At 41.4% G+C, this 27,056-nt stretch overlaps 1 protein-coding gene across 8 annotated transcripts in view; it reads left to right on the plus strand.

The window, feature by feature from the left end:
* ppfibp2b (PPFIA binding protein 2b) overlaps positions 1-27,056 on the plus strand; it is an 87,440-nt gene that overhangs the window by 41,587 nt on the left and 18,797 nt on the right. For 6 of the 8 annotated variants that reach the window (XM_080438592.1, XM_080438594.1, XM_080438596.1 and 3 more), the window contains 5 exons: positions 6,839-6,925; positions 9,357-9,470; positions 15,489-15,632; positions 21,683-21,919; positions 24,168-24,260. In XM_080438592.1, coding sequence (XP_080294718.1) covers positions 6,839-6,925; positions 9,357-9,470; positions 15,489-15,632; positions 21,683-21,919; positions 24,168-24,260 — 675 coding nt within the window. Of the gene's footprint in view, positions 1-6,838; positions 6,926-7,971; positions 8,129-9,356; positions 9,471-15,488; positions 15,633-21,682; positions 21,920-24,167; positions 24,261-27,056 lie in introns of those variants that run through there. The other 2 variants (XM_080438598.1, XM_080438597.1) reach the window with 2 other exon arrangements.

The raw sequence follows: 27,056 nt of genomic DNA on the forward strand, positions 1-27,056 counted from the left end.
TGCCTATGCATGTGTGTGTGTTCATGATGTTTGTTGATATGAGTTTGCGTGTGTATCTCTGTGTGCCTGATGTGCGTGTGTAGGGGAAGGAGTTCATGACCTTTATGAGAAGCAAGGACCAGATGAGAAGCATTATCCATCATCTGATTGCTCTTGACAATACAGAAGTGATTCATGCTGTATAGTCAGGATTCAGTCAGTAAGACGCTAAACTTTCTATGCTGTTGTGAGGAAGTAGCAGACAACTCGTTTATTGCACATACTGTACAGTATAGCAAATAAATGAAAGATGAGATTTTTATCTTTAATCTCTATTGAACAGCGTACTGATGGACTGAACCGTGATCTCATTCTACTGTTTGTCCATTGTCCACTTTGCTTATTTCATGTCTATGATATCTATATTGAACGGGCGAGTCACACTGTAAGATAATTTCATAATTTTGGAATTGCAGAGGAACACAATAATCGATTTCCCCCCTTTTTTTTATAATCACTTTCAACTTGACATCCCTATTTTGGGCATGTAATTATATGATTATACATTTTCAAATATTTTCAAATATACCATTTACAAGCTCACAACACTTCGCATATTTTCTTTATTTTTGCACGACATTGTTGTATGGTGAAGTATAAAGGAGGGCTTAAATAGTTAACCAGACCAATTGATTTTGTCAATTATAAAAAATCAACTAGAATGTTTTCACGGTGATTTGCTGATATATAACAAAGAATATAAAAAACATGCTTCTAGATTATTCCATTGATCAAAGAAGTAATCGATAGAATAATCGCTAAGAAAATAATCGATAGCTGCAGCCCTATCGAATTAACATGGTGACAGTTTACGAAAATATACTGATTCCTAATTTGAGTGAATCTTAGTGAAACTGTTAACACTTGACAGTGGTGCATTAAATACTGTGCAGTTTGCATCAGGCATAAAAATGTGCTCTGCATGATCACTTAGGGCGGATTCACACTATGGTCCCGGGTGCGCACCCTGGACCACTTGGCTGATGTTGTGATAGTGTGAACGTTGCGTATCGTTCCCCGAAACGGATCACCGTACCGTACCCGAGACCGCCTCCGGAGGTAGTCTCGGATCCGGATCATGCGTATTCGGGTACGGAATGATGCAATGTGAATCCATCCGTACCAACAGGAGGAAGTGGACTGCTAATCATATATCATTTATATATTTTTATAATGACACATTATTTTAGCTGGGTTATACCTTCTCATAGTTCTACTTGAATGTTGACAAGAAATAATAATCCCGCTAGTGTTTGAGTACCGCGAGCCGTGAAAAAACACATGTGTAGCGAACGTGTATATAAGGATAAATATACTAAGGATTAGTCTGTGACGTCACTGCTAAAATACCAAGGATGCGTCCGTGACGCCAATATCATATTAACAGAGACGACGTTACATTTCGAGGTTTCAAAGACCAGTGCACACACTGCTTTGGTTGTGTATTGTTGATCTGTTGTTATTATAACTCAAGACAACGTCAGGAACACAGTCAAACTTTATTATTCACTCTAGACTCTGACAAGTGACTTTTCTTCTGTGAATGACATTCTCTATATCACAAAGCCCCATACTCCACAGCGCCCCCATGAGGCACATATTTACCATTACTGTTGAATTAAATGGTCTCGAGTGTGGAAGAATCTTGGCCAATGTGAATACTGGCCAGCTCGGAGAGGCCAATCGTACTCTGGAACGGTTTGAATCAATCGGACCCAGTCTGAATCCGCCCTTATTTTGAAGAGTAAAAGCCTTGCCGAGCCATGAGGCCCATAAGACAGGAGCCTATCTCCTGTTTCTGTAGCGTGAGGCAGCTTGATGTACAAGCACACCCCCTGGACATGATGCTAGTATGTTGCAGGGACTTACCCCCAAGCCAACCCTTGGTGCTGAGTGCCAAGCAGGGAGGCACTGGGTCCCATTTTTCAGAGTCTTTGGTATGACCCGGCCGGGGATCAAACCTCCCAGTCTCAGGGCGGACACTCAAACCACAAGGCCACTGAGCTGGTTAATTTGAAGAAGTTCATCTTTAAATCTGCAAGACAGGCTCTGTCATGAATTATTTGTGTGTGTGTGTGTGTGTGTGTGTGTGTGTGTGTGTGTGTGTGTGTGTGTGTGTGTGTGTGTGTGTGTGTGTGTGTGTGTGTGTGTGTGTGTGTGTGTGTGTGTGAGAGAGAGTGAGTGCGATGCATGTTCCTAGCCTTGTGTGTTTATTTGTTGCTGCAAGCCATTTCATTATGTTGCTGTCACACTTTTATTCTCCCGGTCAATCATTTTCAAGATTTTTAAGCCAGGTCACTGCTTTGGAATGCAGTTTTTGCTTTGTTTCCGTTCACAATCTCTGTGCTCTTTGGCCACTTTCAAGACTCGATCAACCTGTGAGGATTGATACTGATAGTGATAATCTCAGAAGGATTTTTAACAGGCTCTAAAAAATACCTCTTTCAGGACAAAGATATACTGTAGGCCTAACTTTTCAAAGTGGAATGTGGAGATACAGTATTTGCTGAGTATTGGTATGGTGAGAAGAAGAATGCCTTTGATTTGTCCCTGGAGGCAGTGTTCAAAGGCATTAACTTAAGATGGTCCTTACAAGTTATGTTTGCTTTAGCTCCCAGAAGACACGCATACCGCCATGTTTCTAAATCCAAACTTAAGGCAGTTCTAATTCAATTTCAGAGCACAGCATGTTTTCACAGTTTTGGGCAAAGTGAATTTGGGAAGCTGGCTGCTGCTTGCCTGCTATTTACGCAGATGCAGATCCAATATTAAATTCAAGTCAGTTGGCTCTATAAAACATACATACATAAAACATATACTTTAGATGCCACTGACAACCAAGATTCAATTACAAGATCCCTTACCTTGTTTACCTGTTAGGAGGCAAAACAACACAGAACCAGTGACATAACAGCATTATCTATAACAGCATTATCTAAAAGTATCAAGCACACCGTTTCTAAATGGTGGGAATAGGAGTTCCTTCCCCTATTCAGGTTTTAACCACAACCCTAGCATTCTCATTCTGGGGTGAACATTTGCAGAAAATAACAGAGCTGCAAGCTCACGACGTGTTGCAATGCAACGTGTTGTAAGCTAAGCTTGTAGATTGACTATTTTTGCTGATGAGATTTTGCGGGGGAAAAGGAGGGGACCAAGTATAGACCCCTGGCGGACCCCAGTCAACTTATATAGGGTTTAAGTGGTGTTTTTAGAACTAACCACTCATAACATTTCAGTATAGAGAAAGAAAAGGTTTTATGTGGTTTGCTTTTATACCGTTCACTCTTCCTCTTTAAAAAAAAAAAAAGTATGTTCCTTTTACATATTTGATATATCACGCTACAACACAGCAACATAATCATGTACTAGGAAGTTGTATACTATAAAGGCAGGGTGCATCCATTTTCTGCCTTCCAGCATGGTAGCTAACCACACTGCGGGTGCAACAATTAAAAAACACACAGTAAGTGATTTTTATGTGACTTCCTCAACTCCATAACACAGCGCTTAGTAGAAGGACTGGTATACAAGTAGTACAATAGGGATTTTTGTTCTTCAAGGTCTTTAAAAGAGCAGGGCGTTGTTACTTTTTTGCTGTGCTGTCATGCATTTTCAGACTCTTGAGTCATATTTGTCATGATGAATTCACCTCCCACCCAATCCCATGTAAATTACTTTTTGCTGGAAAAGCTCATGAAACTATACCTTCATGCAATGATGACTTCTCAGAAAATGATCCACAAGAACCAACAAGAATTTCAATTAAAATCATATAATATACCACTGATGTATTGAAAGAGTGAGATCAACAAAGATATAACATTTGTGTATGTGGGATGCTAACAGAGAGAATGGTGCACATTAGGATAACAATCAAACAGGACATTCTGATTATTTGTTGTTTAAATCATTTGTCACTGTCCTTTGAAGTAGGTCCAACAGTGTAGAGCATTTGAAGTTGGTAATGAATCATTCATAAATTATTTGATTAATTTGAATGACTATTGTTAATGAATAAATATGTTTTCTTTTGTTGTCAGAGACTAGTTGTTTTTCTTTTGAGTTACAAAGATGCACATGCCATGCAGCATGCTAGTTGATGTACAAACGGCCTAGCAGGATATTGTTGCCTTAACTGTGACTGGAAGGCACCAAAAATGTCTTCAGGGCCACAAATATGTATTACTTTAGTCAGAAACCAAAAGAAGTATCAGAACAGATCCAAATTCAAGAGAAGTCTCAGAAGTGCTGAGGTTTTGACTGTATTGCCAATTCAAGTTATCTGTATTTAGTCAAGTTAGACTAGTCATGGGGAATTCTGTGGGCTGAGCAACTTCATCTTCTGATCGGGTCAAAATAGGTCAAAAATGTTGTGGACACTTATTTATATACAAATAATATACAAAGTAGCCTTCTAAAATCTTCTATACCTGGCAGAAGTCAGTGCTTAATCATTTTTGTAGACTCTTTTAAAGACTATGATCATGTAATTTGTATTAGTTTCTTACTCGGGCAGTAGAAATACAGGAAAGCCAGGGCAGAACTACAAGGTATGGACATGCAACACTGGTCCCCAGTTTGTGATTAGGTGTGGTCAACACTGCCCTTTTCCTAATTTTTTATACTTTAATGAGAGGAGTCAGGCTTTGTGCCTCTGTTCATAAGTTAGCTCAGGCAGAGAAATAGTTGCTCTCTTACCGTATTGCGAGGGCTGTGGTTACACAAACACAAGCCAAGCTTCCCTACACTCATTACAGTGGAAATTATGACTCAGTGGGATATGGGTTATTGGTTACACATTGCGACTATACTATACGATGGCATTTATATGGCATGTCATGCTGTATGAAGCTATACCATGTAGCATGGCAGTCTTCATTAATTACTGACTGAATGCTCATACAATCCTTTCTGGCTGACTATTCCATCCATCCATCTTCAACCGCTTATCCGGAGTCGGGTCGCGGGGGCAACAGTTCCAGCAGAGAGCTCCAGACCTTCCTCTCCTGAGCAACATTAGCAACTTCCTCCTGGGGGATCCCGAGGCGTTCCCAGGCCAGTGTGGAGATGTAATCCGCCCATCTGGTCCTTGGTCTGCCCCGGGGTCTCCTCCCAGTGGGACGTGCAGCGAGGACCTCCCTAGGGAGACGCTCGGGAGGCATCCGTACTAGATGCCCGAACCACCTAAGCTGGCTCCTTTCCAAGCGAAGGAGCAGCGACTCTACTCCGAGTCTCTCCCGGGTGACCGAACTTCTCACCCTATCTCTAAGGGAGATGCCAGCCACCCGTCTGAGAAAACTCATTTCGGCCGCTTGTACCCGCGACCTTATTCTTTCGGTCATGACCCACACTTCATGACCATAGGTGAGAGTAGGAACGAAGATTGCTCGGAAGACCGAGAGCTTTGCCTTCTGGCTCAGCTCTCTTTTCGTCACCACAGTGCGGTACAGCGACTGCAATACCGCTCCTGCTGCTCCGATTCTCCGGCTGATCTCCTGCTCCGTCCTCCCCTCACTCGTGAACAAGACCCCGAGATACTTAAACTCCTTCACCTGGGGCAAAGCCTCATTCCCTACCCGGACTGCACAATCCACCGGTTTCCTGCTGAGAACCATGGCCTCAGATTTGGAGATGCTGATTTTCATCCCAGCCGACGCACACTCGACTGCGAACCGATCCAGTGAGAGCTGAAGGTCCCGGACCGATGGTGCCATGGTGGCTGACTATTGCTATGTCTAATTTCAGAATGAATGGATATATTGTTTCCCTGTGATATTTGAGGCAGGCATCTGACCTCAAACAAGAATTACAGTATGAACATCTGACCTCAAACAAGCTTAGTAGTGACAATCAATCCAAATATGGCTATAAGAGAGCTTCAGCTTCCTTTATACACTCTCATCTTCTCCACCCTCTGTTTCTTTCCCTTGTTCTCTTGTCCACTCTTTCTTTCATACTGTGATCTCACACTTGTTCTCTCTCTGCTGATTTTTCCCCTCTCCACTTCTGCTCCTGTTTAGTATACAGTATGTTAATGTGTTTAATGTCTCCATATGGTCTTTGTCAGAGAACCCAAGTCGGTATGCATGCATCCTCCCTGCACTCAGTGAACTCTGCCAAAGATATTTGGAGGATACCATCATCATGATAGAAATGTGAGCTTTAATTGATTTGATTCAGTCAGTCAGTCAGAAAGAGAGAAACAAAGAGAGGGAGAAAACACAAGTTTGGAACCTTTTTTAACATTAGCTAATTACCAATGATTGTTGATGCCAAAGCTTTTTGTGTTAGAAGGTTTTCAATGCCAATATTACTTTAAAGCTAGATTATCGTAAAGACATCGCTAGTTCTTATCGTCATTCTTATCGTCGTATTGCTATAAACCTGCTTACACTAAAGTAAACAGGAAGACGAGGGGTAAAGACGGCACCCTGTCGTTCCAATGTTTTTCTTTTTCAATGAATGGCACACAATGACATGTTGATTTACTGATGAGGAGTGAGATGTTCATGACAAAATCTCATGCCATCTCACTCAGAAATGCAGTCATTTTGCGACCAAACAAGCACAGCGGTCTTGTACAATATTGGTCATGACTTATTCAATTTACTAGTAATCATAGACCATATTCATACGGCATCTACTTTGCTCCTACTTCATAGGAGAATGAATTAAATACTCTACAAATGCTAACACAAAATGGCCAATGTTTGAATATGGTTAATGGTAGAAACTCATATTATATAACTCTACTCTTGTCATGGTCTTGATCTGTCTTTCTGTGTGTTTTGTTCAGGTGAGCTTGTGTTCTCCGGTCAACAATGAATCGTACCAGGAACGACTGCTCCGTCTAGAGACGGACAAAGAATCTCTGGTGCTACAGGTCTGTACTCCAGATGTGTATTATCTGATGTGTGTGTATCTGTGCATCTGCATATCTGCATGCTGGTGCTAGGACTGCCATATATAGTCAGGCTTACAAGGTCAATTTAGGTGAAACCCGTTGTTTGTGCATGTGTGTTTGTGTGTAAACTGGTGTCAGAATCAGATTAACTTTATTTACTAAGGAAATGTACTAACAGGTTAGTGTCTTAGAGGACTGATGCCACCTATAATATACAGTACTAACATATTTTATGGTGCATGCATACAGTCTAGCCAGCCACTTGGGTTAATTCGTGTTCTCTGACAGCGAACGTGTCCAGACGTTGTCACTCTCTCTGTAATGTGTGTTTACTGTCAGCACCACCATGCTAGACTTGGAGATTATATGTCTGCATGCTAAGCAATGTCAGTTTGCTGCGAGGTATTTTCCCTCTGCTCCTACATCATTTTAATGGTTAGGGTCATGTAGCTGTGATTTTTCGTGCATGTGTGTGTGTACAGTATCTTTTACTGTAATTGTAGTTTTCAAGCTGCTCCTCAGGCTCTGTCTTAGCTTGTCATGTGAGGCAAACCCTTATCAACACTAGCTAGCCTTGTGCATGTGTGTGTTTGTTTGTTTTGTGATGTGGGAAACCTTGACTGGGTGGATTTTTATTATTCTTTCCTTTTTTTTGGGGAGTTTTTCCAACACAAAGTTAGAACCATAAACTCCAACCGCCTGGTATGTTAAAGTGTTACGAAACCCATATCAGACTTCTGTGGAAGAATAGTCATCTACTGTATCTCTCTTGTACAGTTGGCTACCCCCCGCACACACACAAACACACACACACACACACACCTGCCTGTTGCACATTCCTCAGGCTCGGATCCAATTCCTGTGATTGGTTGATAGCCAAGGTGACTGGGGCTTGCGTTCTTTGACAGAGGATTTAATTGGCTGTCGACAGGTTCACCCTTGGTGCGTTGCTTTGCTTTCCCTTTGCCTGCTTCTCCTTAAGGGCAGAGTCATTCTGTGTGGCTGTCTCTCACTCTTGTGCATGTGTGTGTTTGTACACATGCGTATGTGCACTTGAGCACATACTGTATACGCCGAGTAACAGACTTCTCTATAGCTCAGGGAACTTTCACCTCCTTTGTGTGTGTATGTGTGTGTGTGTGTTTGTGTGTGTTTGTGGCATAGGAGAGAAACATGGCAGAGGTAAGGGACTAAGCTTCAGAATACTGGGTCATTCTTTTAAACACCAGAAAGAATATACACTATAAAATCCTTTAATGTAACTCTTGGATTGTACAAATGGTTACATTTGTACAAATGGATAAATTAACACTGAGGTTTTTTACAGTGTATAAACTACGAATACAGTTAATTTTAAATAGGTCACTGGGATTACAATAGCTGTGAGTTGTTGATTGAAGTTGTTTGGTACTGTATATAATCTATATTTAAACTTCCTATTAATTGACAGGCAGATAATTGTGTACTACAGACTTAAATATTATTACATGATATAGACTTGTTGACTAGTTTAATTTGTCAGTCGACTGCTACTTCACTTTCAGAACATGACTCTGATGTTCTAGCGTCACTCTTAGGAACAATGGACACTGGTTTATCGGCTTTAATTATTTACTTTCTTTATAATCTGCATTTTAACAAACCTAAAGCCAAAGCAAACACCAGTGTTTGAATGGACAAGACGGGGGGTCTTGCTCTGTGGTTTTGAAGTCGAGTCAGACAAGATCTGGTTTCAGGGGCAAAATCTGTTCTCTGTGAAGAAGCTGAGGTGACAGCGAATGAGCTTGAGGTTTGTGTGTTGTGTGCTTGGACTGTTTGGCAGGAGTTGAGTGAGTCGACAGGGAGATTACGGTAAATGTGGTAGAATGCTCTGCGTTCCTGAGTGAGAGACTGCTGACTAATTGTGTCCTGTTTTGGTATTGCGGTAATAGTATGTACGAGTGAATACTGTGTGCCTTTGTGTTTGAAGCAGGGAAAGTCAGGACAGCAACTGATAGAATAGACAGTAAGGTATATGGATGCCTGCATGCAATTAAATCAAAGGCAATTTGCTAGTGGTGTATGTACTGTAATGTCCAAGTTAAGTTTAGTCATATACTGTATCTGTTTGCAACCGTTTGCAAAACCAATATGTGCGTGCGTGCGTGCGTGCGTGCGTGCGTGCGTGCGTGCGTGCGTGCGTGCGTGCGTGCGTGCGTGCGTGCGTGCGTGCATACTGTACTGTATGTGTTTGACAGTTTACAGTATAAACGGCATGTGTTCGAATAATTTCCTTCCAGGAGTGTAGTGTGTGTCATTCATAATATTGTTCCATTGACTGTTGGTGTCTGTTTGTTTAGCACAGTGGAATGTGAGCGTGTCTACATGTTTCTGTTAATACTAACAGTGTTTCTTATGTGTCACCTTGTAGGTGAGCGTTTTGACGGACCAGGTGGAGGCACAGGGAGAAAAGATCAGAGATCTAGAAACCTCTCTGGAGGAAAACCACCAGAAGCTGCTCTCGACAGAGGAGATGCTGCAGCAGGTAAGACACACACACACACACACACACACACACACACACACACACACACACACACACACACACACACACACACACACACACACACACACACACACACACACACACACACACACACACACACACACCTAAGCACACGACACGTACATGAACACACACACATCCATCCATTTACTGTAGTGCTGCTGCAGCACTAGAACTAGCCCTAAAAGATGCAAACCGTATTATTACTACACAGTAAAATCTGGTGGTAATTTAACAGAGTGTAAAAATGTACCTCTACATTCTCAGAATGTCATTAACTCTCTGGGATTTACTGTTTACCTAAATGTTGTTTTGTTTTGTTTTTTATCCAGAGCTTTGACAAAGCTCTTTCTAAGCCTCGAGCCCCAGGCTGTGAGACACCTCAAGTGCATGCCAGTCTGCATTGTGACAAACAGTCTGTTACTGCAGGGTGCTGTTTGCCCTTCATAATCCTCTAAATTTAAGAGTTTAGAGTCTAAAGCACCCAAGCGTCCTGCGGCGTTGCTCAACCTCTTCTGGGTCAAGGCCCACTTGAAAATCTTGAATCTTGAAAATGCACGCGGCCCATTCATCTGACCACTTAACCACTTAAAGGTAGGGTAAGTGATATTTTTTGATTAACACAAAAAGTATTTTGTTAAAAGGTTAAAGCACTATATTCTGATAGTAATAATTGCCATAGAGTGTTTGTTCAGTAACAGGAGTCTCCCCGTCTCTCCAGCTCTTTGATAAACAGAAAAAAAAAATTTCGGTAGGTGTCAAAATCTCAGCCAATCAGGAGAAAGTACCCATTTTTAAGCTTAATTTTTATAGTGTTCCAGTTCCAATTTTGCCTGCTCATTTCTTAGTGTCATCACTTCCAATTTCACTTGTTTAATCTATATCCTGATTGAGTTATCTATCCTGATTGGATGAAATTGGAAATGAAACAGAAACTGAAACAGTGCTGAAGAGCTGGAGAGACAAGGAGACGCGTTTTACTGAACAAACACTCTATAGCAATGAGTACTATCAGAATATAGAGCTATTTAACACTTATTTTAACCAAAGAAAATCACTTACCCTACCTTTAACTTATAGTGTTAAGTGGTCAGATGGGTGGGGCGCATGCATTTTCAGAGCATGTTTATTTTACATTCTTATTGATCTGTATCACAATGAAAGCACATTTTTCATGTAATTTTTATTACATAATTATTTTAAATATTAATGCTATTATTATAAAAATAAAATGAAACAATTATTTGGGGTCCCCACTTGCAATACCCTCGCTGCCCACCAGTGGACCCTGGCCCCCATAATCACTGGTCTAAGGCATTGGTTCTCAAAGTGGGGTCCGGGGACCTCCAGGGGTCCTTGGGGGGATTCCAGGAGGTCCCCAGCAAAAGTTGGTAATACAGCGTCACAATCATTTTAACAACTTTATCCATTTCTATGTTGGCTATTAAAAAATAGCAGATCTACAAGCTGAAAATTGGTGGTCCTTGGCACAAAAGGTTTTCAGATGGGGGTCCGCGGCCAAATACATATTAATTTGGGGGTCCTTGATTTGAAAAAGTTTGAGAACCACTGGTCTAAGGGCTAAGCTGCAGGGCATTGTTACCAGAGTCAAATAGCTTCAATTGTTGTGCCCGATGTCAAAGATGAAGCAGAAGAGACAAATCTGAAGATGACAGTACAGCCAGGCGATTCTGAACAACAGAACTTCCATTTGAACAATCGGCCCTCTGTTTAACCTTTTTCTACGGCTTCTTTGTACGTGTTGTTGTCACACTGAGGTTTAAAAGGTCAAACGCCCAACATACATTACTCAGTGAAGCGTTGATATCTATCAGTTAAAACCAGTCAGATTTCATTATCCATTAGTGTGTGTTGGCACTTAATTTAAATCCTGAGTGTTAACTCTTGAGTGTACAAATAGAACCAAATGGACCCACAATCTTTTAAGAAGATGTCTCATTGGGTATTAGAATAATGTCAGAATTGTGTTTCTTGGTTAAAGGTAGGGTAAGTGAAATTTTTTGGTTAAAACAAAAAGTATTTTGTTAAAAGGTTAAAATGCTATATTCTGATAGTAATCATTGCTACAGAGTGTTTTTTCAGTAACAGATGTCTCCCTGTCTCTCCAGCTCTTTAATAAACAGAAAATACATTTTTCGGTAGGTGTCAAAATCTCAGCCAATCAGGAGAAAGTACCCATTTTTAAGCTTAATTTGTATAGTGTTCCAGCTCCAATTTTGTCTGCTCATTTCTTAGTGTCATCACTTCCAATTTCACTTGTTTAATCTATATCCTGATTTAATTCTCTGTCCTGGTTGGATAAAATTGGAAATGAAACTGAAACTGAAACGAAAATGCATTTTCTGTTTAATTAAGAGGTGGAGAGACAAGGAGACTCCTAATACTGAACAAACACTCTATAGCAATGAGTACTATCAGAATATAGAGCTATTTAACACTTATTTTAACCAATGCAAATCACTTACCCTACCTTTAACAAAAGACGTGTAACCACAGTTGCCATTTTTGTAAAGTCATTTTTTAAACGACTCTGGTTATGCAATTAGTTACAGCCTAATTGTCTGTTGTGTCTCCACTACAATTCTCCATGACTCGTGATAGTAAGTCAGTGGGTTATATTGAATTTAGCTCCCCTGATCTGCAGCTGTGTGTGTGTGTGTGTGTGTGTGTGTGTGTGTGTGTGTGTGTGTGTGTGTGTGTGTGTGTGTGTGTGTGTGTGTGTGTGTGTGTGTGTGTGTGTGTGTGTGTGTGTGTGTGTGTGTGTGTGTGTGTGTGTGTGTGTGTGTGTGTGTGTGTGTGTGCGCGTACGCGCACACGTACGTGCGTGAAATGGCCTCATTCCACAGTTAATAAGAGCTGGTCAAACAGCTAATGTGATATAGGATGGGTCAATGTTTGGTGATAAGTCTCTAACAATGGAGAGTGAGGTGGTGTATGGAGATAGTGTGTGTGTGTGTGTCTGAATAGATATTGCCATGGCCTCCTTTGAATAGTTATCACCTCCTAAGGTCTGTGCCAGTGAAATGCTCTTGATGAATGCTATAGTCTGTAAGATAAGAACACATGCCATACCCTGTCATATCATATCTCTGTCTGTTCCTATCATTCTGTCTCTGACTGTGAGACAGAGAGGGGAGGGTTAAGTGGGCAGCGACAGCAGTATCCATCCAGACATATAACAGTTTGTGTCGGTCCCACGAGACTACCACTTGCTATGGGAAACACAATTAATTAATTATGTGTGTCCTTAGTCAGCACACAAACAGACACACACATGTTGTTTTCGTCGAGGAGGGATTCACTTAACTCATTCCCTGCCAGACTTATTTCTGGCTGTGTTTGCCCACTGCCAGCGATTTAGTGTTTTTTATAACTTTAAAAAAATCACAATTTTTTTTCTTCATTATGATCGCAAGTGCAATCGTTTCTAAACACACAGGCGAGTCGTGCACGCTGCTCAAACAACAAACATTCCGATCGGGGCGGAGTCTCTCTCCTCCAGCCCAGGGTAAAAACACCATGTTTCGCTATGTAAACGGAAAACTCACTTACTTTTTCCACCTCGCCACAGACCTCGCTAAATCCCTTATGATCGCGTGTTCAACTGTTTGTAGACACACAGGGTAGTTGTGTGAGTGGCCCAGAGAAGAAATTTTCAATCAGCGACATTCCATTTTGCAGTAGTAGCAGTTTCAAAACAGCGTCGCTAAACAGCATTCCACGGCGGAGAAATGCAAAGCCGAGAAAAGACCGTTTTAGGGCGGGACCTAAACAGGAAGCGGACGGAAACGAAAATCTTCGATTTGACGTATTTCCGTATCCGGGTGTGCTACAATGAAATGTGTAGTGGCGAGAGATGAAGGAACGTGAGATCTTGTTTAAAAAAATTCTATTTCAAAATTAAATTTTTTACAAAATTATTTTTTTTACGTCCTAGGCAGGTTTGGTAATTGGAAAAAATTACGTTTTTTACGTCCTAGGCAGGGAATGAGTTAAGAGTGAGTTGTCTTCAAAATAGGGATGTTGTCTTCATTCTGAGAATGTTTGTATTCTGCTATGTCTATGTGCAGTACATGATAACATAAATACACAACAAATGTTCTCAGTTGAAGTTAGTCACAGACATGGGCAAGATTGGTAGCAACTCAATGACATGTGTTTGAGAGAATGCTATAATGACATCAGGGCTGTAATTAGCAAAGGAAATTAAATGAAATACAATTGGTTGGTTTGGTTAGGCGTGGATTTGCTGCAGGGGATTGGAGGAGATCAATGCCTCTGATATACCCCTTCTGGTCATTAATTCTTGTGGCCGGTGGGGATGTGTTTTATCCCTGCTTCTGGTCAGAGTGAAATGCATGCATTTCCTTTTGTTAACACACAAATCTGATGTTTGTATTTGTTTGATGATATCACAATTTAACAATTTCATACAAAATTTATGTTAACCCAATTAACCCTACCGTCCCTATTTTGGGCAAAGTTGCATCATAATTTGACAATTTTTAAGAAATTGCGAAATAGCTCAAATATTTTGCAAAAATATGATCAAAATGTGGGGGGGGGATCACTGTTAAGTGCTTGATATACTTTGTTGCGTGCGGTGTCATCCACCAAAAACAGCAGATCGACAAGCTCACAACGCTCTGTGAGCTTGTAGAATTTCGGTGTGCGAAACATACTGTTATGAGTTCTTATATATATATACATACATACACACACGCACACGAACACTCTATATTGTTGTGAGGAGATGGGGTGGGGTGGTCCTTGAGGATTGTATGAAATATGCTAGTGATCCAGAGCTAAAAAAAAAAAAGAACCAGTACTTTATGCTTTTCAGTTGGTTTCCCATGTTATTCCTCAGGCTCAATTTGCGGCAAAATCCACTCAGCTGGTGAGTTATGTAACAGAATCAGCAGAGGAAGGAAGAATGTGCAGAATTGGGAATAGAATGCAGCTGACCGGGGCTGTAGCTCATCAAAATTAATTATCCCACAGTAAGATATTTTGAGAAGATCTTACAGGCTCATGTTTGATTTTAGTTTGTATTGAATGTGAGGAGCATTGAATATGTTAGAGCTTTATAGAGGGACACAGGCATAAGCAGAGGCTGGCTTGTTGATTGATTGATTGATTTATTGATTGATTGATTGATTTTATTTGGTGATAAAAGAAAGGGCACATCAGCTCCTAAGATTAGAAATAACCCTGGCGGGATTCAGTATGGGATTTACATTATTGTCTATATATATATATATACATTTTTAAAAATCTGTGGCGTTAACCAGAGAGGAAATTGGTTTCAGGCTAATTGCTTTGTCCATTTTCCTTGTCTTAGTAAGGCGAACACAAATCATTATTTCTCTCTCTGCCCTAGCCAGTTGCATTCCCATGGATGTAGAGGCTCAAACAGCACATCACAACACAACTTAAAGCCAGGCTTTGAAAAGCGGAAGTTGGATTAGTAGTTTGGAAAAGGAAATGAAAGCAATGGCCCGGCACACAGTCTTGTGAAAGAGTTTAGCGTGAGTCGGTGAATAGAAATGTACACACCTTTTCATAGTCCAATAGCATGTACTGTAGCGCTCCCCTTCTCTCTGTTTTCTCTCTAGTTCTCTCTCTCTCTCTCTTTCCCTTGTTTGTTTCTTTCTACCATTCCAGAGGGAGACAGAGGGATTATTAATAGAGTCCTTAGCTAGCCTGTATGAGTGTATATTTAGCCATGTGGGGTCCTGGCCCCAAGCCCAGTCCAGCCCGCTAGTGTGGGAAGAACATTGTGCCCAGTGGAGTGTCATACTGGCTGAGTGTCATATCTGACTACATTACAGTACAGTAGCTGTGTTTTTGTGTGTACAATACATGTTTATTCACGTGTGTCTCCCTGTCTTAATGTCTATGAGGACTCTGCGTGTGTGTCTGTGTGTGTGTGTACAGTCATTTTATGTTATGCATTTGCCTGTGTTTGTGTTCCAGGAGCTGTTGAGCAGGACATCGCTGGAGACTCAGAAGCTGGATTTGATGGACGAGGTTTCGTACCTCAAGCTGAAGCTGGTCAGCATGGATGACGTGCACACCAACACGCACAACCAGGACTCGTCTGAGCAGAACAAAGCCGAGGTAAGGAAACGAAAGAATAGTGTGTGTTGGCATGCGTGTGTACTGTGTTGGTCTATAAGTAATGTTTCTCAACTCCTGCTACGAGTGTTTTACACTTTCAAAGTTAAATTAACGCTCACTTTCAAAGTTAAAAGAGCTCCCAACGTGTTGCATCGTGGTGCATTGTGAGCTTGTAGGTCTTTGAATATTTCTTTATGTTTTCGCTTATAATGATGTGCCCACAATAGAGATGCCAGGTGGTTAAGTCTTTCTGTGGGGTTTATAAACATTTAACCAATGAAAAGTATTAACAAGAGCTTGACTAAATAACTACAATAGATCCATAGGTTATTTTTGTCAATTTCCTGAAAAGTAGCTGTTTTGGACTCTGCCAAAGCACCTATATATCATGACAGTCCTATGTAGACTTGTATTAGGACCTTTTTTGGTGAGGTAATTTGGTGTAGATGGTAAAAAACGGTCCAAGTACAGAGCCAACTCGGGTCCAGATGACTAAATCTACTCTAGAGGGTTTATGTGGTTAACAGTTATAATGACATTATAAAAGCAGGTATATCAGGTTGTCCACAGGGCTGTGTTTGGGACAGAGACATGCATACTGTGGGTGATCTGCTGGTGGGTTTGTCATTGAGCCAAAGGAAATAGTACCAACTTTTCCCAGTGAATAATTGTGGTCTCAGCTAGTCAGCACTTCAACCAAAATAGATGGGTTTCCCAGACACAAAATTGTGCAGACTTAGATGTTGGATTCTTGGTGTATTTAACTTATGGGACTTTGTGGATTAAGAGCATTTATGTGCAGGCCTGGGATTTATTGATTTATCAATTGAGGTTATCTGACATACATGGGCAAAGGTCCCCGGATGTTTTGATTGTGTGATGTCACCTGTGTTGTACTGTACACGCCACTGGAGCAGTTTCCACCAGAGAGGAATGTGATTGCGGGAATGTGTGTTTGATGTTAGCCAGGGCTGTTCTCAAGTCATTTGTCAACATGTCCAACATGTCATCAGGCCAGTGTAGAGGTGCCAGTTAGCCAGTAATTCTATGGAATCAGATTACTGAATAGTGAATACTCAAAATGTTTTTTTTGTTGCTGGAGACTTAGAAGCTTGATTTATACTGTATGCTTAATACCAACAATTTGAAATGCGAAACATGAATTAACTATTTATTTACCTGGGACAATGCAGTTGCACATTAATCAACATTTCACTTCGATGTAAATGTGCCAGAGTTGGCTAAGAGCTCATTTTCATCTGTAGTCCCGCGCATACTGTATCTCCGCCAGGCCGGGTGTTCAGTCTATAGTATGACGTCTGTCATCTATGACATATGACTGTATATATCAGCATGGTTTCAGACCGATCTGACCCCCATTGATTGATGATAAAATATTATAAATGGTTAAAAAAATATAAAATGTGAAGAAATAATGCACTGATTTGTCCAGCGGTTTGTGATATTAGACCTGGACAAACAAACAAGAAAACATAATCTCTCTCTTGCCTTCGGCCTGGTGGAGATAATAATATAACAACATCATCATTCATAATGCTGACTTATGGGCCACAATGGTTAGACGTAATCAAGATGAATCAGGGTGATGTTAGAAAAATGTACTGCTCTCATCGTGTCAGGTGTCTTTTAAAGCTCCACCATATATAATATAATATAACCAACACAACTGCGGTGGTTGTATTTGGTCTTACTCTTCTTCTTATCGAGGCATTTAGATCCTGTGGTCTGGTATGACCACTACTGGTTGATAGGTGGTACTGTCTGAAGGTCAATATTCAATTTCTCCCCTGAGTGAGCAGGCAGGCTCTATCAGTGGTCAAACTTCAGCGCTTGCGCGGGGTTCTCGGGTAGAGAACATTAAAGTTAAATAGTGCAGCTTTAATGTGAAAAGTGAACAGAAGTCGGGGCGGCATGGGAGTTGCGTCGAGCTTAAATCACTTTGAACATGGTCCAGTACCCGTGATCCATGAGCACGGATTGAGTGAACATGCCTGAATAATGAAATGTAAACATCAAGTCTCCCCAGACACCCAGTCAGACAGACAGACAGCTGTCAGTGACCAATACATTGCTGTCAACAAGACCACCCTCGCCACCAGCATGTGTTATTGGTGGTTACTGAGTTTATATCATGCTGTTCTTCTGAGTGAATGTTGTTGCTAATCATGGGCACCTGTGTTATAAAAGCAATAATACACTCATATTATTGTATTATACACAACTAAGGGTTTTAAGGCACTCTTCTATTCATGCTGTCACTGTCATGCCAACGCCATTGATAGCAGTGATATAATCATGATATACCATGGCCTCTGGTGTATTATTGCTAAAACACAAAACACCCTGACATTTCAGTCTCACTGCTTTATTCAGGTAATAATGAAAGTGTCAGTCATGCTCAGGACTCAGGAGTCTGTTTATTTCCGTCAGGGTTGGTTTATATTCCTCCCATCAGTTTCTCTGTATTCATGTCAAAGGCCATTGCATGATGTTAGACACACAGTGGCATCTGCATTCTTACAACCCAAACAGGGCTACATCCTACACACACAAATATGCACGCGCACGGACGCACGCACGTGCGCACGCACACACACACTGAGTCAACTGCTGGATAGCTGAGCAGTCTTTGCTTGTCTTCAGTAGTGTCTTTGTATTGCTTTGTTCATTGTGACACCCAGCTGTTCCCCAGTGGCACCGCAAGACACTGGAACAGCCCCCGTGGTCTGTGTGTGTGTGTGTGTGTGTGTGTGTGTGTGTGTGTGTGTGTGTGTGTGTGTGTGTGTGTGTGTGTGTGTGTGTGTGTGTGTGTGTGTGTGTGTGTGTGTGTGTGTGTGTGTGTGTGTGTGTGTGTGTGTGTGTGTGTGTGTGTGTGACTATCACAAGAGATGTAGCTCCAGGATTGTGCTTCATAATTGAATAAACAAGATGAAGCATTTTCGACACATAGATGCCCACACTCTGATGCGCGCGCACACACACACTCAGTTGCAGGATAACCATCAACAGAAAGTGACAGGGACACGGAGAGACAGTGACTAGAGGGGTGGAGATGTGAGAGCGTGGACAGAGAGGAGAGAGACAGAGAACGCAGGAAAAGGGAGTGATGGACAGTGAATTAGATGAAAAATGAAGTTGTTTGCCCTACACACACACACACACACACACACACCCCCACACACACACACACACACACACACACGCACACACACACACACACAGGATACTCACACAGTAAATATTGCAGGATGTAACTGTCAGTGACATCTGTGAGAAAGCCAAACTGTGATTTGACTCTTCATGGATTATTTATCTTCTCACACAAGGGGCTCACAATTCAAATAGAACCAATAACAACATGCTTTTAATTAAGCAGCAGTTTAGTACAATTGTTTTGGCGAACAGTAATGTTTTTGGGCGGGAAACCTGATTCATACAGCCCAACAGATTCAAGTCGAATTCTTTGCCAGTGTCGTATTGTTAGCCACTTAAGTACAATGGACCACAATGAAAACAAGCCCCCTGGTGGGGCTTTTTGTGTTATCCTTTTAGCATAAGCTTTGACTGTACTACTTGTACTGTTATCAATCGTGTTAATAAAGTATTCAATCAATCAACCAAGCCATATATTTCATTGTGCGATAAATACTGAAGAATGAATAGCCTAATCTACAAGCTCACGTGTGATATTGCGACACGTTGTGAGCCTGTACATCGGCTATTTCATTTTAACCTATTATGACATGCCCAAAGTTGGGATGCCAAGTTTAAAGTGGTTAATAACTCACAGCTTTTTTTAAATACAAAATACGGGTAGCACCATCTCACACCTATTGTACCATAATCACTGCACACAGATTCAAACCAGGACGTTTCCACCGTAACATGCAATCAAATCAAATCAAATTCACTTCAAGTCTAATTACCATAATGAGGGAAGGGAGACATGAGGGTAGGTGGTCATTGGCTGTCATTGCACTGAAATGACCACCATGAAATCTCAAGTCACCCACAGTCTCTCCAGTAATGTCCAGTAGAGTAAGCAATAATGTGAGCCAACTATCCTAAACCAACATTTACATAGCTGTACAGTGTTGCTGTAGTGAGAGAGTGGGGGGGGTTTAGCTTATAGACAGATGTCTGGATGTCTTTCAGCCGTGTTCACGCGTGAACGCATACAGTACACATCAGCTCATATCAAGGCCAATCAAACCCGTTAATTGTTTTAAAATGTGGTGGGTGGTACTTTTCGTCTCTCTAACCAACTCTCTTTTTTTCTTCTGCCTTTCTGTTTTAGTCTATTCTCTTTTCTGGTTCCCTCACTCTTTCTCGCTCTACACACACACACACACACACACACACACACACACACACACACACACACACACACACAGTCTTGCTCTTTAGCCATGAATCCAACATGTCCGGTGTAGTGTAGCATAGTATGGTTTTGGTCATGCTGTGGTGGTAACTAATACCAGGCTACATTTTTTTTGTCAATAAACTGCATACAGTATGTGTGTCTGTGTGTATGTACGTACTAATAGGCTATAGCCTGTGTGTTCTGCGGGTATGTTTGTGGTTAGCAACAGCTGCTAGGCTCCAGTGGGCAGACAAGAGGAATGGTAGACACCCATTCATAGCATTCCTCAGGGCCAAACACTTTCACCTCCATAGACCACAACCAGCGTGCACACACACACACACACACACACACACACACACACACACACACACACACACACACACACACACACACACACACACACACACACACACACACACACACACACACACACACACACACACACACACTCTGTCTGTCTGTCTGTCTGTCTGTCTGTCTGTCTGTCTGTCTGTCTGTCTGTCTGTCTGTCTGTCTGTCGGTGTGTGTGATGCATGTCTGTCTCTGTTTGTATGTCTCTCCTCTTTTTGTTGTTATGTGCTTGTGTATTATTTTTTACATCTTCCCTGAGTTCCACCATATTCTCCAGTATTTTAATCAAATAATTTTGTACATAGCATTTATTCATCACTAGGTGTGTTTCTAGACATGTGCGTGCGTGTATCTGTGCTCACCTGGCATAGGCCACATTTTGGGATTTTTTAAAATTATTTACAACAAACAAGTTGTCATCTATTCGGGGACTAAATTGTTGTCCCCAATTTGATTTTACTGCGGTTTCATAAGGTCAGGGTTAGGCATTGTATAAGTAGGGGAGGCAGGAGAGGGTATGCTAGAGTAAGCGGATATGGATTAAAAGGATGTGTGTGCATGCACGCGTATACATTTGCATACTTGAGTGTCTCTGTTTCTCACGCTATTCCAACAATGTGATGCTATGTTCTGTGCTGTCTTGTGAGTTTGTTGTGGTACATTTTATCCCTTGAGCTCTATCTTATTTACTTCGTTGAACGACAGTTTCACATGGCAAAGATAGCTGATCTACAAACTCACAACACGTTGCATGTTTGTCCAATGTTTTCCAAAATAGGGCTGCGTTAAAAGTACAGTATGTGTCAATTGTAGCGCTAATAATGTTTTCTATCCAGCTCTGTGTCCAGGATTCTCAGGATGCCTTCAACATATTCCTCTCGCTATATTTGGGGGGGAAAATTGCTCCATCGTTGAACTATTGTTATTCTGTTTTTGGCTGTTTTGGCAACTTTTTTTTGTTTGTAATTTTGCCATTTTTTATTACAGGTTTATGTGTATGTGTGTGGTAGTTTGTGTTTGTATGCGTTTCTTTGAAAGCTGGCCTAAGTAATAACAGTCAGTAATCAAAATTTGGAAGCACATGTACACAAGTAATGTCTAGATTAACATATAAGTTCATGTCTTTTATCTCCTCCTCTCTGCTCTTCTCTTTTCCTCTCTTCTCCTCTCCTCTCCTGTCCTCTTCTTCTCTAACCCCCTCTTTACCTCACCTGTCCTCGACTGATCAAAAATGTCCTTTCTTCTCCACCCACTGCATCTGCTCTTCGCTCTCTTTGTTTCCTCCATCTTTCCCGTCCTCCATTTCTCCCAGTGTGTGGTAAATTTGATCAGTGAGCTCCAGGAGCAGATGTGCAGGTTTCAGGAGGAGATCAGCACTCGCATTCAAGAGAAGCGCGCCCTGGAAGAGAGAGAGGGCCAGCAGGAGGACACAGGAGACAGCCATGCCCAAGATCAGAGTCCCAAAGTGGGCATAGTTGGCTCAAATCTTTGCCCCTCTGCCAGTGACCTGGAGGAATGCAGCGGGCGCAGTGGAGGACAGAGTGTACATGTAGGCGGACATCACGAATGAGCTCATCTTTCCCATTGTTTCCTCCCTTCCTTTACTCCTTTTTCCTTCTAACCGTTTGCACACCAGCCAACATCTGGACTTTTCCAACAAATCAAACTAACAACCTCTCTTGCAGTGAATGTCTGTGTGCTGTCATACAGTGTACGAGGGGAAGGAGTGGACTCTTGTTTATGTTATATGTGGGCCTCTCTGACTTGCCTTCCAAATACTTCAATACACTGAGGTGCAACAGAGCTTATGAAAAGATTACAAATCTGTGCAGGGCATCTGGGTGGTGCAGGGGGGACTGACTATGGGTTTGGATCCTCCACGGTACGTGCTGATTGGCTGGGCGGTCCAATTCCAATTGGTCGTGTTCGCAGTTGGGAAGCCGGTATTCTCTGTCGCTGCTCTTCCAACTCTACAGGTTGGTGGGTGGGTTACCTGTTCCGCAGGAAGCAGAACTGAATAGCAAGTTCCTCTACATGCTTTACGACCTCCAGGAGATTCTTCTCACTGTCAGGTGGAAAGAAGTGGCGTCATGTGCTGTATGTTGGAGGAGACACATGGCTGTCTACACCCTCCCCAATACCAAACAATAGGGGTCAGCAGTGACAGGGACTACATGGGGAATTGGGAATTTGCGTAATGACTGAATTGGGAGAAAATGAAAAAAAAAAATTAAAAAAAAAGAAAAAAATATTTAATGTACTTTAAGAGAGAGTGCCACTATAAAGGTTGCAGCATTAGGGGTGTGGAATAATTTAAAGGCTACAGTTCTTATTGAGTTTTTAAAGTACTGTATTACAAAACTCCTTACTGCATGATATAGTCTAGCCATAGACATAAACAGATGTCCCCATTCATAGCAACGCTGTGCCTCCATGTCAAAACACGGAAGAGGAAGTAATCAATCCATGGGGGCATACTGTTACAATGATGCATTTGTTGAATATGAAGATGCGTTGGTTAGATTGTATCCATAGCAAGTGCCATCAGGGCCCCCACGGAAGTAAAACGCTTATGATCTATCTATGCGTTTATATCTGTGAGTCTTATTTAGCTTATATAACATTGTGTGAAGAAGTGGCTATGGTCAGGGAACCCCACCAAATGCACATAAACAGACAACTGGCTCACCCTGATCCTCAGGTGCTGTAGGCATTTGGAAAACTCCCTCCAACCTAGCTTTGGATTTGTTCTTTATGCATTACATGTATTTTATTGATGATTATAACATGTAAGTGGAAGCATGGATGTGGTCTCCCCTTTACTAATGTTTTACGTTGGCCTGTTTCTCCCTCCACTTATGAGGTGGATGGATATTGTGCCAGTTTGAGGTCAATGACTATGTTATATTGTTGGTGTCCTACAGGAGTGAATGTTGCCATGTTTTGTTGTGAGAGGAGGAGATTAGGAGAGAATGCTTCAGGACCTTGTGATACCGAATCACTGCACTTTAACCACATGAACCCTAGCATCTCTATTCTGGAAAATAGTTGAACATTTGGTGAAAATGGCAGATCTACAAGCTCACAGCACAACGTTGTGATCGGCTATTTTTGGCAAAGAAATTTGAGAAAAAAGGAGGGTACCAACTACCAAGACCCCTGAGGAGGGTATAGGATGTAAGTGGTTAAAGAAACCTGGGCATGCCTACATCATTGGAAAATATTAATTATACTCTCTCAATTCCCCCAAAACACACTTTTAAGAGATGTTTTTCACATTTAGTTGGACACTGACAATATACTGTTGTTTTACTTTTAAACATTTATATCTTTTCCAGGTGGATGCTCCCTTTTCCCCAATACAACTTGGATGGCTTTTATTCCTTGCTTTGTGTTCTCAGGCTCATCCTGGTTGTTGATAACCGCACGGTGTGGTGTCTGTTTGTTTCAGGGGATCATTCCACTGCATCCAAATGTATGCCTGTAATAACTCTCCTGTTTGGGCTTGGAAACCTCCCTCCCTCCCCTTTAACTGCACTGAATGTGGGTCTGTGATTGAATGTCTACCCTTTTATGGTGTGTGTACTGCTGCCGTTCAGTAACATAGGGGTGATTTCCTTGCCATTCCTGAACACTAGTGGAAATTTGTGCATTCTTTCCAAAGATTTCCATTTTCAGAGTTTCAGAATGAATGGAGTCTGAAGTGAACTCAAGTGCATGGCAGATTATGACTTTCAAACTGTTTTGTGGTTTCATCTGAACTGAAAACGTGTGTTATTGTTTTCCATTGTGTCTAGGATTTACTACAGGAAGTGAATCAGCTGAAGAGTAAAGTGGAAGAGCTGGAGGGAGAGAGGAACCAGTATGAGAGGAAGCTCAGAGCCACCAAGGTACTGTATACAGTATGGGACAATACTTTTTATTTATTTAAATCTTACACTTGTGTTACATACTATATTAACAGGTTTGCATAATAATAATAATAATTAAACAAAAAAACACAGATTTTCCAACTTATTTCCATGTATTTGATTTAATACTTTATTAACAGTTTGCAAAAAAGTACAGCGGTACGATTATACAATGATGCCAAAATGATAACACAAAAAGTCCTGAGGGCTTGTTTCCATTGTGGTCCTATGTATTCAATTCATCAATAATGTCTATGTAACATCCACAATATTTCATGTCACTGTATCGCTGTAGAGAGCTGCAGCCACTGCCACTCAGTGACATAATTCTGATGCCACTGGTTGGCAGAAAAATAACAGTTTCAACTTTATTTAGCTGCAGACTGCAGAATATGAATGAAATAATTAAGTCAGAAACTATTATTTAGATATTCAGCTTCCTTCAACTTCCTTTGTTAGTTCTACAGCTAAATGGATTTTATTGCTTCAATGTAATTATGCTGACCACCTAGTGATCTACACAAGCAAAATGCTCACACATTGTGTTTCCGCTGGGATTTCTACATACACATACAGACGCACGTCTTGTTAATAACTCGCATCTTTACTGTTTACTTCTTTTTCGACTAACATACCCAGCACTTACACTAATACAATGAATTTCCCTGAAAATCACTGCTCTTTAAGAACATGTCTGTTTTGTCTGAGGCCGTTGGACTGCACAAATTTCAGCTTGTTTCACTTGCTTCAGATATGTTCACTTATGAATATTACTTTTTTCCTTTGATAACACAGTTTGCTAGTAGCTAAACTGAATGTCGATTTGCCATTTCTTTATTTCTGCTTACAGTGCCTCCTTCCTGCTCTCTCTCTTTTTCTGTGTTTTTCTGTCTTCTTCTTGGACTGCTTTCCTCTCTTTTTTCCGCTCTTTATCGCTTGCTTTCACATTCTCTCTCCACTTCTTTTACTCACCCTATCACTCGTGACACACACACACACACACACACACACACACACACACACACACACACACACACACACACACACACACACACACACACACACACACACACACACACTCACACTCACACTCACACACACACACCACTCCTTCCCCATGTCCTCTCTCTCTTTCCTGTCCTTCCTCTCCTCATCTCTCTCTCTCTATCTTGTGTCTGTCCTCATCAACTCTCGCTTGTCTCTTTCTCACTTCTCTCTACTCTCATCTCTTGTGTCTCTCTTTCACCAATCTCTCTCTCCTCTCATCCCTCTCCCCGTCTCTCATTTCATCTGGCTATCCTTTCTCTCTCGTCTCTCTTTCTCTCATCCTCTCTCATCTTACTTTCTCTCCTCCCAACTCTCTCATCTCTCTCTCTCTTACTTTTGTCTCATCTCACTCTTCTCCTCATTGTCTCTCCATCTCATCCACCTTTTTTCTCTCGCCTCTCTCTCTCTCTCTCTCTTTTTTCTTCTCCTCGTGTTCTCTCTCTCTCGTCTTCCTCTAGCTCTCTATCTCTTACTCTCTCCATGTATGTTATCAGTCTCTCATGACCCAGCTGGCCAGCCTCAAGCTGACAGTGGAACAAACACAGCTGGAGAAACAGCACTGGGAGGAGCGCTGCTACAGCGCACAGGTGGACCACCCCTTAACCCTTAACCCTACACCCACCACTGTTGATTTCCTCGACTAAAACTATGACGAAAAATGTTCGTTTTTCATTGACGAAAACTAAATAAAGACCTAGCTATGATGACTGAAACTGAGACTAAATATATTGACAATTTTGTCAACAAATAAAAACTAGACTGAAATGTTAGGGAGTGACTAGTGGAGAAGAGATCCAGTAGAACTAAGACAAGTCGTTTTATGTTTGGTTGCGCTCGGGTGTCTCGCTCTGAAAATAGCTACGCGCTCACAACGCGTCGCGAGCTCGTAGATGTGAGCTTGTGAGCTAGATGTGAGCTTGTAGAGCTATTTTCAGCATGCAACCAAGTCAGCCATTACGACGCCATCAAAGCAACTGTAACATCAACTGTAGATTTAGTCAACCAAAATCCTATGATATTTAGTGGACTGAAACTAGACAAAAATGACAAAAATATGACAAAAACGAAATGGAATTTTATTCAAAAGACTATTGTCTAAAACTAAATCAAAATTTGCTGTCAAAATCAACACTGCCACCCAACCACCCACCCACCCAAGTACACACACACCACACCGTTCTAATATGCTCCTTGTCTATGGCGCTTCATGTTCTGTTCTCCCATAATGTCTTTCTCCTCCTCTTCCTCACCTTCCTCCTTGTTTTGTGGTAGTAGTCTGTCTTTGCTTTTTAACCTGAGCTGCACCAGGACAAAATCTTCATCAACTTTTGTTGACATGGCTATAAAGACTTGAACTTGAAACTGAATGACATTTGCCAAAAGTGTCATTGTCATTGGCCTGGGTTGTACATGTAATTTAATGTAATTTAATGTAATGCAGACAGCAGCTCTGCACAGTAAAGTCCTCAGTGTTCCATTCCATTTTCCATTTGTAACTTTGTGAGAGTGTATAAAACCCATAAGGTCTGTACAATACATCTCATTATTAGGACAGGGAAATAGGAGATCTATTCATTCATCCAAGTCTGTCAGCTAGTGATGCAATCTGTCTGAATGTCTTGTGCTTGCGAATGGAAAAGGCATTCTTTGTATGTGTGTGTGTGGAGTGTACCATAATGGAGTGAACATAGTCCTTGTTAATGTAACCCCTGAGAGTGTACATTTGTA

Source organism: Gymnoscopelus braueri, assembly GCF_963280865.1.
Source record: "Gymnoscopelus braueri genome assembly, chromosome: 9".
Taxonomy (NCBI): domain Eukaryota; kingdom Metazoa; phylum Chordata; class Actinopteri; order Myctophiformes; family Myctophidae; genus Gymnoscopelus; species Gymnoscopelus braueri.